General features: G+C 37.4%; 1 protein-coding gene across 1 annotated transcript in view; it reads left to right on the forward strand.

Moving 5' to 3' along the window:
- LOC145263111 (uncharacterized) overlaps window positions 1-14,463 on the forward strand; it is a 180,485-nt gene extending 166,022 nt beyond the window's left edge. Inside the window, exon 3 of the mRNA XM_080120055.1 lies at window positions 14,455-14,463. Within this exon, the coding sequence (XP_079976181.1) occupies window positions 14,455-14,463 (9 nt within the window). The remainder of the gene's footprint in view (window positions 1-14,454) is intronic.
- Window positions 14,464-14,723: the final 260 nt, after the last annotated feature.

The following is a 14,723-nucleotide window of genomic DNA, read 5'->3' on the forward strand; positions in this document are numbered from 1 at the left end:
TGATCGGTTATAAAAAAAAGATGAGGACAAAGATGGCCGCCGGAAGTTATGTTCACTAAGGCAATGAACGGAATAATAAACTTTGAATTAGGGATTTTCGTCAGATTAGCATCAGCCGAATAGGATAAGCCTGCAAACAGAACAGAGAGATTCCCATATCATACAGGTTTAAAAGAAAATAACGTCAATCAAGTTCTTAATTTACCATTTCTACGAATACAAAAAAAATAAATAAATAAACAGATTTCTTTTTTTTTTTTTTTTTTACTAAGTTTAGTATTTTCTAACCCTGATTACTTATTCATAGATAGATTAATACAATGCTTGAGTAGTGTTAAGAAAATGTGTCCCATAACACCACGTGAATTTTATTGAAACGTATGAAATTGGGTTAGTTTGGCGTAATTATGATGTAAGATGATATGTTTATAGAGAATGAATCAGGGGAAGCGGGGTGTAAAGGGGAAGCAAGAGGGAGGAGATAGGGTGAGAAGAAAGAGAGACAAGGAGAGACGAACGCGGCGAGAGAAGATAAAGAGTAAAAGAGAGACGGGCTGAAAAAAAGAAGTCAAGAAAGAGTGGTGTGTGTGTGAGAGAGAGAGAAGGTGAGAAGGTGCGAGAGAGGGTGGAGGAGATAGAGAAAGTGAGGAGGAGTTAGAGAGCGGGGAGTGAGAAGGGGTGAGAAGCGGGGGGAGAACGGGGAGAATGTGGGGATGAGAAGAGGTGAGAAAATGGGGGATAAAAAGGGGTGAGAGAGCGAGGGGGGTGAGAGGATGGAGGTGAGAGAGCGGGGGTGAGGGTAAAGGAGTGAGGGAGAAGAAAGGGAAATAGAAAGGGAAAAAACAGGAGAGGGAAAGACGGAAGAGTTTACGCTAAAGGCAAGTAATGAAACCGTACGTCACAGTCTTCAAAATAACGGATAAATTAATTGTAACTAAAAAATTTAAAAATTCACATTTATCCACTGCCCCCCTATTGGAAACAGCCTTGAATGTTTTCTCTGCTTGAAATCTCGCCGAAAGACACAACATCTGCGACCGAAAATCACGTGATTTCTTCCACTTCCGCTAAGTTAACTTTTGACCGTTAAAATTTTCTGCTCAAACACAGCCCTTATTATATAATAAAACGTATTCGGCCAACTTTGCGATTACGGACAGAAATTCTTTTTCAATTTTGAGTGTCAAACCAACCAACTGGCAGAGCCTTTCAGAAAAACGCTTTGACGCATGTAAAATCACATGCCATCATTTGAACTACGCGCTTAGCGATGGAAATGCTATTTCAAAACTAAGCATCACAGACAAAACTTCGTAAAGGGAGGCATAGACAGTCTAAAAGATGTACGATCAAAAATAGGTAAACATTGTGCAAATGCAGACGACATTATAGATTTTTTTTTTTCCTGAAAATTGCAATCTTCCTTTATTAGCTTTCCCTAAAACATTTTTAGGTGCATCGGCTTTCTTAGAATATTTCCTGCTTATCTTTCATTTTTTTTTAATCCATGCCTTCGGCTGGGAGCCGAGGTGACTTTTCTTCCTCCAACTTATTTACGTCTTTTTTTTTTTCACTGCTAATTTCTGTGTATTTATGTTCGTTTTCTTGCATCGCAGTAACAAAAAGAAAGCACTTATACTCTTTAACCTGATATATCTTCCATTCTTCAGCAAACTATTTACCATTGCAAGTTCCATGAACTCGATACAATTAAGTTATACCATTTTGTATCTGATAAGTGGTAGTTAGCTTGGAACCAGTAGGTAAAACCATGAATTATTAGATGCAAATGGACAGGATACTAAAAGTAAAAAAAAAAAAAAGAAAAAAACTGTACAGGACGGATATGCATATTTTTGAAGTGTGGCATGGGGGGGGGCAAGCGATAACATCAACGTTATTGTACTGTATTATTCACATGTTAACAAGTATAGAAAAACATATTAGTGACCCCAGAATGGGGCAAAATCGAAGAGGGGCATGATATTTAAAAAATTCGAAAAGACATTTTATTCTTCAATCTAATTATGCTGTTATTTGTTCATTAATATCTCTTGGTAATCAGAAAGAATGGACATTATAGACAGTTTCTGGTTTGCTAAACGTTCACGTTGAAATATATTTTAATAATTTCAGATTTCGTATTCAATAATACAAGCCCTATTTAATATTATATTGTACCTCTTATACAGGGTGAGTCACGGGAAACGGATGTTTGTAAGGAAAACAAAACTCTGCGAAAATTCCAACTATAATAATATAATGTACATAAAAACATTTACTAACATATGTCATTATGGAATATTTAGAAGCGAAAAGCGTTTTTAAAAACATCCGTTTCCCGTAACTCACCCTGTATAATACTGATTTGAAAAGTTAAGAAAACGACTTGGGTGCCATCGGCTAGAATCGAAACAAAACCATTTAGCGCTCCAGTCGCGTTCTATACCATTTGAGCTGTTCACATATAGAAAAAGATTTAAAATTAAACGCCTTCAAGCTGTAAATGAATTTGCGCACGCTCAAAAGTAATACAAATATGTTGGCAATTTAAAATTTTGCATTTCAACTTGCCGACATGTTTCTGTACGCATTATTCATCCAAACAAAGATTTTACTCGTTATAAACCATCGACTACAATTTCTTGTTGATTTCAGTGTTATGCGTCTCGTAGTGTAAAAGTTTATCGGTGAAATATTTTCATACAGACACACATACAAAAATCTTGTGTTTTATTTTGTATAGATAATGAATGAATGAAACCCTCTTAACATACTTCATTCTACTACTCTATAATTGACTATTAGGGAGTGGCTGAGTGGTTAACAACACAGATTACGAACCTCGCTGTGTTAAGTTCAAATACATTTTACAGAAATACTTCCATAAAACCCACAGCTGACCTTCCACCTAACCTCCTAAATAATATTTAATATATGGTTACGGAAGCTTACCATCTACGGCAACAGCTAGTCAAGGAAAACAACACGGCACACAATGCAAATAACAATATCTCATGATGGGGTCAACAGTGGCTAAGTGGTTAGCAACATAAACTGTCAACCTGGATGTGCTAAGTTCGAATCCAGTTCGTTCCACAGAAACACTTTCATCAACCCCACACTTGACCTCTTACTGGAAAAGAATTAAATAATATAACCGTATCCTTCGTATGATATGGCAATCAGACAGGTGTATGTCTCTGACTGTTTCTGGTTTTCTAAAAATAATTTTATCAACTTATGAATGATGCACGAGTGCATAAAATTAACTGAATCAGATTTTTCGGAGAAACTCTAGCGAAGAACGACACACGAAAAATTAAGTATACACTAACAGAGAGAATCGACGTTGCCCGCAATTGAATGATGGTCAACGAATGTTTAACACTCCCATATTTTATTGTTATCGAAATCTGTGAAATCGTCCATTTTGTAATCAACTTGATTAATTGCCTGCTGTATTTGAGGGCCGATTGCGGGGCACTAGGTGGAAGTTTCACATGCCTCTTTGCAGCGACTTAGTCCACAATGTATTGTAATCTATATTGAACTGTAGATTACCTACCGTTGCTTTTATAAAAGTATTTTTTTATATATGATGACTTGAATTAAAGTTTAAAATGCAAAAGTCAAGTATCATGCTTCTAATTGTACTCTAAACAGGAACATTCATTTTAAACGCACCCCTATCATAGTAAAGAACTGACTTGATTTTATGTCAGGCATTTCGGCTTATGTGGAAATAAAACTTTTCAAATGCACTTCGGAATAGAGGCTGTGTAAAGTGTTAACTTTAATCAAAATCGCCTATTCTTTCGTCAAATTAATTTGACTATCGATATTTATCGAATACAACACCAATCTAAGAACACTTCCAGGCACATAAAGTACCTTCGTGTAAAATTTAATAAAATTGGCGAAGCCATTTTCGAGTCTATGGAGAATGAACCCACACACGTACAGACAAAGTACCTTGTATATAATAGACAGATGGATAACAACTATTATTAAAATCGAGGACAAACACAAATTATCGTTTCGAAGGACATGGACTAATATTTGCTCTGATCGATTTGCAAAGTAGAACTAGCATTCACAGTGAATGGACAAACTATACTCTCTATATAAGATTCTCAAATACCGTTTTCTGATTGATGAATATTTTATTTGGAATTCAGTTTTCCAATGTAGTATCTTGCGACGTTAGCGTACGTGATGAATTTCCTCTTCGCAAAGTTTCAACAATCAATCGACTAGCTGCACATTAAATATAGAAGAGAGCACAGAGATGAGGAATCAGGGCAGGCATTACTGACATGAGAATGCAACCCTATACATAATTGAACGCGCTTTTAATTCATTTGTTGGTAAAATTGAATAATGAGGTAAATAACTTTTTTAATTAGGTTTCTTTTAACAAAACGAAATTCTGACTGACACTCATTACTCAACTACGAAGAAAATGAGGTGTAGTTATTCTGAATAATAAATTAGACTAACTGAGAACGTTACGAAAGAAGTCTGCAAAAGGCGAGGTTTTTATGTAAATACATTTATGTCTCTTATTCCGTGCAAAGAACTCTTTCAATTAAACTATGTATAAGCCTTGCTCGATAGAACAAAGTATATTATTTTGATTTTATGTCCGGGTTTGAAGAAGGGCGAACTTTGGAGCTTTAAAGTGCCAGATTCTTCTGCGTCAGTTAGGGGTGTTCTGTAGGCGAGCGGAACAATTAAAAAGATGAACTCAATTATGGAAGGGGAAGAAAGAATTAATTGCGACCACATGTGTTGTGACTTTTTCTCTGATGTCGTTATGCAGTTCCTGAAATAAAAAACGTCTATCAGAATAAAAGCATAGACCAGTTGGAGCGGCGCCATCTTGACAGTTTTTAACGTGATGATATCGGACACAAAGATTCACTTTGCTTTTGTTTTCCTTAAATCTTCAAAGAACATAATAAAAGACCTAACGAATGTCAACTAAGCTCCAACCCCTGGCGCATCGCCGCGATGTTGCATCTCTGTGCCTGTTTTACAAATATTTTAATAGAATGTGATCCGATGAACTCGTTGCACTTGTGTCCCCTCGGCGTTCATATCCCTGAAAAACCTACCTAGCAACACAATTATACCCCTTCACTGTCAAGGTCCCTAAATACACAGATATTTCTACTCTAATACTTTCTTCCCTCGAATAGAGACTTTGGGATTCCCTTCTTGCTACCCGCTTCGCTGACTGTACTGATATGCGGAAGTTTAAATGTAACGAAAACCAACATCTTGATAATCTTTGATTGGCATGGCCCCAAATAGTAGCCTTTTACTTCCAAGTGCCGATATGCCTTGTTAGAGATGAACGTGAGATTGGAAAAAAAAAAAAAAGAAGAAGAATCAACTATAAAGTTACGCATCGGGAATATATAAACTTATCTGCAGTTAAATCAGTTCCGTAATCAGACTTTCTAAACCGGATATAATAGAAGATCCAATCAAATGTGAATACAAACACACGTAGGGGCAATGGTTGTTCACAATATTAAATATTAATATGCTTGAGAACAAATAGAAAAGATGCCGAGTGCGTTGGTTTCCCGTTGCCTCTGGATACTGCTCTGCGACGGTGAAGAAATGTTGCCGGGATATGCTCACCTTCAGGGTTTCCCGAACTACAGGACACCCTAGATCCCCTGAGGGTTTTACGGAGCACTAAAAAAGATAATTGCTAAAATAAATATGAAAAACATTAATTTCAAATTTTAACTTATACTTTGTTCATTAGTTGTTCCTGTTTGTGATTTTCCTATATTTTCCTGTTTACAACCATTTTTTGTTTTTGATTTATCAAAAATGGTTGCATTTTTTTGTTAAATTTTTTAAATTACTTTTTCATCAACCATCCTGAAATTATTTACACCTGTAGTTATGTATCATATCTTTTTCCAGTAAAAAAGACCAATAATTAAATGTCTGCAGCCATTTAAGTTTTCCATATAAAGCATTTGGCCCGCTTTAAAAAGGGCTTCCGGAGCTCCTCAGTCTTACTCACGGAGCTCCAGGGCACGGTGGAGCCCACTTTGGGAAACCCTAGTCTAAATGATCCCCGTGTGCAAGGATCAGACTCTGCCTTGATGAGACAGACAACTAAGATGTTCGTGCGCGTGTAGATAGAGATGCATGGGGAAAAGCGGACAACCCAAAACAATGGAATTAAATCATATGATGAGAGTCATAGTACCTCGTCTTTATTATAAAAAACGACTTCTTCATCAATGAGGTAAGATGTTATTTTTTATTTTTATTTTATAAATGATAGCAGTCATTAAAAATAAAAAGAGGAGGAGGAAATAGTAAAAGGGGGTTAAATAGTAATCATTTTTACATGTTTGTCTTTTAGTAGTATTACGACCATAAATCTTAACCGCGTAAATAAATGATAGCAGCGAATGCATTGTGTTAAAAATTTCAAACTTTCATCATATTAATTGTAGCAATGACTGCAGAGTCGTGTCTGTCTTTCTTTCATTAATAGTGGGGCAACGTAACGCCTTACTTTCTTGTCAATCTTTTAGACGTATTCATGTTATTAGTTTATTGTAACTGTTTATTTGTACTCATCTCTCTCTTTATCTCTCCTATAGCAGCGGTTGTAATAGGTGCCGTAGTAATAAAAGCAACACTGGTAATCACTTGATTCGTCCTTTTTACGACTTAATTTTCTACAGTATTGGTAATTCCACAACAAAGTGTAATAGATTATTGAATGGTATCAGCCTTCCGCTCGTCCATTCCCTGTAAAGTGGCGACAGATGGTACTTTTAAACATGTGTTTCCTTTCAGACCCAATCCATAATGAAAGCGGGATTAGTCTTTTTTTTTTGCCGCGTACTTCCTTTACATTTTCTAACGTCACTTCTTTTTACACGTTAACTAGAAATCTTTCATGTGTAATGCCTACATCGTACGTAGATGTTTGCTGATTATATATATATATATATATATATATATATATATATATAAGTTAATGAAAAAGTCTAATATTAATTTTGGGGGCTTTGAATCTATTCTATATATATATTGTGAATTTATTTATCATTTATAACTAGCGGTCCTGCCTGGCGTTGTCCGATCGTAAAATACGCTGGGATATGATATTTTAATTCATACAGATTTTTATTCATTATTATAGAGCCAACTCTATTAATTATTATACCCACTATACAGGTCGCAAATTAGTTTAAATATATTTTGATTCATGCAGATTTCGTATTTATTACTATAAAACCTCTTCTGTATTGTTTATTTTATAGTGTTCCCAGTATATAGTAATGATTTCTGAAGTTAAAACAAAAATGACTTAGGTGCCATCAGCTAGAATCGAAATGAAAACATTGAACGCGTTAACCTTACTCGTTACCATTCGAACTATCGACAGATGGATAAGGTTAAAAATTAAATCACTAAAAGTATAAATCTATATGTGCGTATGCATAGAAATAAAAGATTTTCTCAACTTGCTACTTCCAATTAATTTTCTTTTTTTTTATAATTTTGAACCCTTAGCACCTATTTTTACCGGTTAAAACCCAAAGCGACTTTGTTCCACAGGTTCAAATCCTCTATATATCAAGTTTAACGTCTGTATATAAAAAATTCAGAGGTTTGGTAGAAATATTTTCGCACACACACACACACACACACACGCAGAGGTCAATTTTATATATAGACATACAGAAGGGGGAGTGAGAAATAGGTGTATGTGCTAAAACTTTTTCAACAAATGGTACGCAATTTTGGACAGTATAGAAAATATGCACAAATAGAACTGAGTGTAATAATTGAATGAAACCAATCAGCCAGTAAGAAACTAAAAAGTGAATAATTAATGAAACTTTATTTTTCAAAGGAATACGCAAATTAATTTTTATGAATTCGCTCCCATATCCATTAGTATATGAAGTATTTTTTAAATAATTTTAAATGGAAAAGTAGACTTTTAATATCAATGTCAGTGCGATAAAAAACTCATGTTTACATGCATAAATTAATGGTTCGTATATTTTGTTTAGTTTAATTGAAGTTAGTTACGTCTGTCAAATTAATTTCGAAATAGCTTATTATTTGCAAAGTTTTCTCTCATCTCAAATATAGTTCATCACAATGATCTCCCTAGATCTGCTCAGACTATCATCGCCTTTTCTTCAGAGTCAACTTATCTTTTGTTTCAATTCATTTCTTTTTTTTTTTTTTTTTTTGACTGGCGTGGTATTCTCATTTGTCAATCACGAAATGACTTCACAATGGAGTCGAACGAAAAGGGAGTTAACTCATCAACCATCTCCGCATAAATTCACGAAATCTGTCATTAACACAACAAAGATTAAGATAACAGTATAAGGAAGTAGGTAATTATTCAATAGAGTCGTGATGTGTTTTGCCGAGTGTATACCAAAACAGCCTGCTATTTTCGTAATGGACGCAACGCCAAAAATAAGAGAGTGAGATTTGCGATCAAATATCAACAGTTTGTCCAAAGACAACATGAAACAGCAATTGAATCTCTTCTGCCATGCGCAACGCTCATTTCAGTCTCCACGTTGTTTTGTTGCAGTGATTTACTGTCTCCCGCGAGAGAAAGTTTGACGTATACGAGGTTTAGTATGGCCGTATCTAATTATAATACATTGGCATAATGCTCATCTCACTTTCACATTCGTCTTGTCTGCTGAAAATTGAGTGCCTAATGGGTATCGGACAAGCTTGTTTATTTTTATAATAGGTTTAGAACAGTGTTCTTTACACCCCGATGGAATGGTGCTAGTTACAGTCTTTTAAACGTATTCATATTAATCAGGCATCAGACAAAATAGCCGACTTAAAGCAACGAGACGGAGTGAGAGAGAGAGAGAACCTTAGATAGAGAAAGAGAGAGAGAGAGAACCTTAGATAGAGAAAGAGAGAGAGAGAGAACCTTAGATAGAGAAAGAGAGAGAGAGAGAACCTTAGATAGAGAAAGAGAGAGAGAGAGAACCTTAGATAGAGAAAGAGAGAGAGAGAGAACCTTAGATAGAGAAAGAGAGAGAGAGAGAGAGAGAGCCTTAGATGGAGAGAGAGAGAGAGCCTTAGATGGAGAGAGAGAGAGCCTTAGATGGAGAGAGAGAGCCTTAGATGGAGAGAGAGAGCCTTAGATGGAGAGAGAGAGAGCCTTAGATGGAGAGAGAGAGAGCCTTAGATGGAGAGAGAGAGAGCCTTAGATGGAGAGAGAGAGAGCCTTAGATGGAGAGAGAGAGAGAGCCTTAGATGGAGAGAGAGAGAGAGCCTTAGATGGAGAGAGAGAGAGAGCCTTAGATGGAAGAAGAGAGAGAGAGCCTTAGATGGAAGAAGAGAGAGAGAGAGCCTTAGATGGAAGAAGAGAGAGAGAGAGCCTTAGATGGAAGAAGAGAGAGAGAGAGAGCCTTAGATGGAAGAAGAGAGAGAGAGAGAGAGCCTTAGATGGAAGAAGAGAGAGAGAGAGAGAGCCTTAGATGGAAGAAGAGAGAGAGAAAGCCATAGATGGAAGAAGAGAGAGAGAAAGCCATAGATGGAAGAAGAGAGAGAGAAAGCCATAGATGGAAGAAGAGAGAGAGAAAGCCATAGATGGAAGAAGAGAGAGAGAAAGCCATAGATGGAAGAAGAGAGAGAGAGAAAGCCATAGATGGAAGAAGAGAGAGAGAAAGCCATAGATGGAAGAAGAGAGAGAGAAAGCCATAGATGGAAGAGGAGAGAGAGAAAGCCATAGATGGAAGAAGAGAGAGAGAAAGCCATAGATGGAAGAAGAGAGAGAGAAAGCCATAGATGGAAGAAGAGAGAGAGAAAGCCATAGATGGAAGAAGAGAGAGAGAAAGCCATAGATGGAAGAAGAGAGAAAGCCATAGATGGAAGAAGAGAGAGAGAAAGCCATAGATGGAAGAAGAGAGAGAGAGAAAGCCATAGATGGAAGAAGAGAGAGAGAAAGCCATAGATGGAAGAAGAGAGAGAGAAAGCCATAGATGGAAGAAGAGAGAGAGAAAGCCATAGATGGAAGAAGAGAGAGAGAAAGCCATAGATGGAAGAAGAGAGAGAGAAAGCCATAGATGGAAGAAGAGAGAGAGAAAGCCATAGATGGAAGAAGAGAGAGAGAAAGCCATAGATGGAATAAGAGAGAGAGAAAGCCATAGATGGAAGAAGAGAGAGAGAGAAAGCCATAGATGGAAGAAGAGAGAGAGAAAGCCATAGATGGAAGAAGAGAGAGAGAGAAAGCCATAGATGGAAGAAGAGAGAGAGAGAAAGCCATAGATGGAAGAAGAGAGAGAGAGAAAGCCATAGATGGAAGAAGAGAGAGAGAAAGCCATAGATGGAAGAAGAGAGAGAGAAAGCCATAGATGGAAGAAGAGAGAGAGAAAGCCATAGATGGAAGAAGAGAGAGAGAAAGCCATAGATGGAAGAAGAGAGAGAGAAAGCCATAGATGGAAGAAGAGAGAGAGAAAGCCATAGATGGAAGAAGAGAGAGAGAGAAAGCCATAGATGGAAGAAGAGAGAGAGAGAAAGCCATAGATGGAAGAAGAGAGAGAGAAAGCCATAGATGGAAGAAGAGAGAGAGAAAGCCATAGATGGAAGAAGAGAGAGAGAGAAAGCCATAGATGGAAGAAGAGAGAGAGAGAAAGCCATAGATGGAAGAAGAGAGAGAGAAAGCCATAGATGGAAGAAGAGAGAGAGAAAGCCATAGATGGAAGAAGAGAGAGAGAAAGCCATAGATGGAAGAAGAGAGAGAGAGAAAGCCATAGATGGAAGAAGAGAGAGAGAGAAAGCCATAGATGGAAGAAGAGAGAGAGAAAGCCATAGATGGAAGAAGAGAGAGAGAAAGCCATAGATGGAAGAAGAGAGAGAGAAAGCCATAGATGGAAGAAGAGAGAGAGAAAGCCATAGATGGAAGAAGAGAGAGAGAAAGCCATAGATGGAAGAAGAGAGAGAGAAAGCCATAGATGGAAGAAGAGAGAGAGAAAGCCATAGATGGAAGAAGAGAGAGAGAAAGCCATAGATGGAAGAAGAGAGAGAGAAAGCCATAGATGGAAGAAGAGAGAGAGAAAGCTATAGATGGAAGAAGAGAGAGAGAAAGCCATAGATGGAAAAAGAGAGAGAGAGAAAGCCATAGATGGAAGAAAAGAGAGAGAAAGCCATAGATGGAAGAAAAGAGAGAGAAAGCCATAGATGGAAGAAGAGAGAGAGAAAGCCATAGATGGAAGAAGAGAGAGAGAGAAAGCCATAGATGGAAGAAGAGAGAGAGAAAGGCATAGATGGAAGAAGAGAGAGAGAGAAAGCCATAGATGGAAGAAGAGAGAGAGAAAGCCATAGATGGAAGAAGAGAGAGAGAAAGCCATAGATGGAAGAAGAGAGAGAGAAAGCCATAGATGGAAGAAGAGAGAGAGAAAGCCATAGATGGAAGAAGAGAGAGAGAAAGCCATAGATGGAAGAAGAGAGAGAGAAAGCCATAGATGGAAGAAGAGAGAGAGAAAGCCATAGATGGAAGAAGAGAGAGAGAGAAAGCCATAGATGGAAGAAGAGAGAGAGAGAAAGCCATAGATGGAAGAAGAGAGAGAGAGAAAGCCATAGATGGAAGAAGAGAGAGAGAAAGCTATAGATGGAAGAAGAGAGAGAGAAAGCCATAGATGGAAGAAGAGAGAGAGAAAGCCATAGATGGAAGAAGAGAGAGAGAAAGCCATAGATGGAAGAAGAGAGAGAGAAAGCCATAGATGGAAGAAGAGAGAGAGAAAGCCATAGATGGAAGAAGAGAGAGAGAAAGCCATAGATGGAAGAAGAGAGAGAGAAAGCCATAGATGGAAGAAGAGAGAGAGAAAGCCATAGATGGAAGAAGAGAGAGAGAGAAAGCCATAGATGGAAGAAGAGAGAGAGAGAAAGCCATAGATGGAAGAAGAGAGAGAGAGAAAGCCATAGATGGAAGAAGAGAGAGAGAAAGCTATAGATGGAAGAAGAGAGAGAGAAAGCCATAGATGGAAGAAGAGAGAGAGAAAGCCATAGATGGAAGAAGAGAGAGAGAAAGCCATAGATGGAAGAAAAGAGAGAGAAAGCCATAGATGGAAGAAAAGAGAGAGAAAGCCATAGATGGAAGAAGAGAGAGAGAAAGCCATAGATGGAAGAAAAGAGAGAGAGAGAAAGCCATAGATGGAAGAAAAGAGAGAGAGAGAAAGCCATAGAAAGAAGAAAAGAGAGAGAGCGAGAGAGAAGGAGCCTTAGATGGGGAAGAGAGAGAGAGAGAGAGAGAGAGAGAGAGAGAGAGAGAACGAAAAGGCCGTTTAAATTTATTGTAAAATAAATATATATCGCGTTGAAAACATAAAACTTAATACATTCACGCACACACTAACATATATAAACGAAACACATTTTTCATCTCTAGTTCTATTAATTTTACCGGTTTCTTCGCGCCATTTCCTCCGGGGCAGACTTAAATCTCATCCCATATCATGAACCAACCTACAAATGTGCTCTTGTTTATCCAAGTCTTTAACAAGGAAAACAAACAGTAATGAGAAGGGCAGTCCCCAATGTTTTGATGTCGGCGCTAAGGGGGAAATACATTCGAAATAAGAAAGAAAAAAAAGAAAAGATAAATACTCATAAACATTGCATCCGTTGTAGTTTTTTGACGCAACCTTATTCCCGAACTTTCACCTCCAACATAAGAATCGTAGAGAGCTTGGTAAGCTATCTCGGGGCCGTGTTAAATGTTTCAGGATATAATGGCGCCGAGGGCACTGGCTGGGAGGACATTTTCAGCTAATGTTACTCTCAGTTATAGACGCAAATATTACGTAGCCTTTGTTTTATCAAAAACATTAAAAGTAAAACACACGTGCAAGTATTTTAAAGATGCAGCCATTAAATCAGCGCATTTAACAATGCAAATTGTCATTTAAAAGTTTGGCCGACAAAAAGAAAATTCTATTAAATCATCAAAGTCAAAGAAACAGATTTTAGAGAAAATTTCTGAAAATTTCGTCAAAATCGATTCTGTAGCATCGCCTAACAGGATTTCTACACATCTGCAAATATACTCACTAAATAACGTTTTGGACCATAATTATCTTCCGCTATTACGATCGTAGGGGACGATAAAATCCGTGATATAAAGGGGGGCACACAAGCAATTTAACCTTCCTTTATTTCCGTCTGGCCGTTGATGAATGAATTTGATAAGCATATGTGCGCTTGTACACGTAATATACGCCATGTAAGACATTTTCCTCAACATCTTTCTACATGACTTTTCAGATTTTATTGTATATATTATCATGAAAACAATCTAAAATAAATACCTATCAAATTTGCGAGGAATAAATGTTTTTGTGTGTTTGTTGTTTTTTTTTTTCAAATATTATTGTTTCTTATCTCTTTTGCAACTGCTTGTGTTTGAACATGTGTATGGGAATCGAAGTTATGCAAACGTCAGTTTAAAACTGCAAATTTTCATTGAACAAAAAAGCTCAAATCAGCAATTTCTGTCGATAAAATCGCAAGAAATATTCACCTTGTATTAGTGCTTAGAATTTGAACGATATCCGATAAAAAACAGCACGAAATATTTTATTTATTGCATTTCATCCTCAAACAAGGCCTGGCCACACTTTAATGTAGGGGCTACTATATTGGACATAATTTGCAGAGATAGTAAAAGTAGAGCCGCAATATGTCTGGTTGCATTACAGTTGAACTTCTGCATGTTAGTAAGGTCAAGGAAGCAAGGCCCCGGGAGGGAATTCCAAAGTCTCGCAGTCCGAGGGAAGAAACTTAGAGTATAAGGCTTGTTGGTATTTAGTGTAGGAGTGGAATTTAGTTGCTTTTCGGGTTCGTAGGGAGTATTTACGTCGAAAGGGTACAACGGCTTGTAGTTTGGATGAATTTTCATTAAAATACTTGTAAAACAGGCAGTGGGATGCAATATTTCGTCGATGGGACAATGATTGAAGCCTTGCTGACAATAAAGGACCTATTAGGTTGGCGATTTCTTTTGAACCCTATCTGAGTAAGAGACTAATAGTAGATGCATCAGCCCAAATGTGGCAACAATACTCCATACATGAACGAATGGTGCCTTGTAGAGGTATAGGGTACTTTCAGACGTAAGTGACTTTCTAGCACTGTAGAGAAAGCCCACCTTCTTTGCAGTAGCCTTGGCAATGCACTCAATATATCTATTCTAATGCACGATTTTTGTGACCGTTAAGCCGAGGAGTGTGAACCAAGTACTTTCAGGTAAGGAATAATGATACAGGGTGTTTCAAAAGTCTTGAGCACACTTCAAATCCTCATATCTGCTTAACTATAAATGTTACTAAGATGAAAGTAGTGCCATTTTAAAGCTAAATGCATTAAGTATTTTGTAATTTTTCTATTGATTTTTTAATTTCTTTTCAGACCCAGTAATGACGTTCATTCAACCACAAAAGCCGTTTTGTGTGCTTAAATTTAGAAAAAACAACCATACACAATTGTTCAACGTGCCTCCCAGATCTCCAGATCCCACACCCTGCGATTTTTTGTGGCAATTTGTGAAAGGACTGATCTATGTGCCCCCCGTTCTAAGGGGCGTGGATGAGCTGAAAGCCCGAATAACAGAAGCTGTTGCAATCATTGACAACGCAATGCTGAGACAGGATTGGAAAGAATTGGACTATCAGCTTGAT

This window comes from Euprymna scolopes, chromosome 3, assembly GCF_053919585.1.
Source record: "Euprymna scolopes isolate OS-2025 chromosome 3, ASM5391958v1, whole genome shotgun sequence".
Classification (NCBI taxonomy): domain Eukaryota; kingdom Metazoa; phylum Mollusca; class Cephalopoda; order Sepiida; family Sepiolidae; genus Euprymna; species Euprymna scolopes.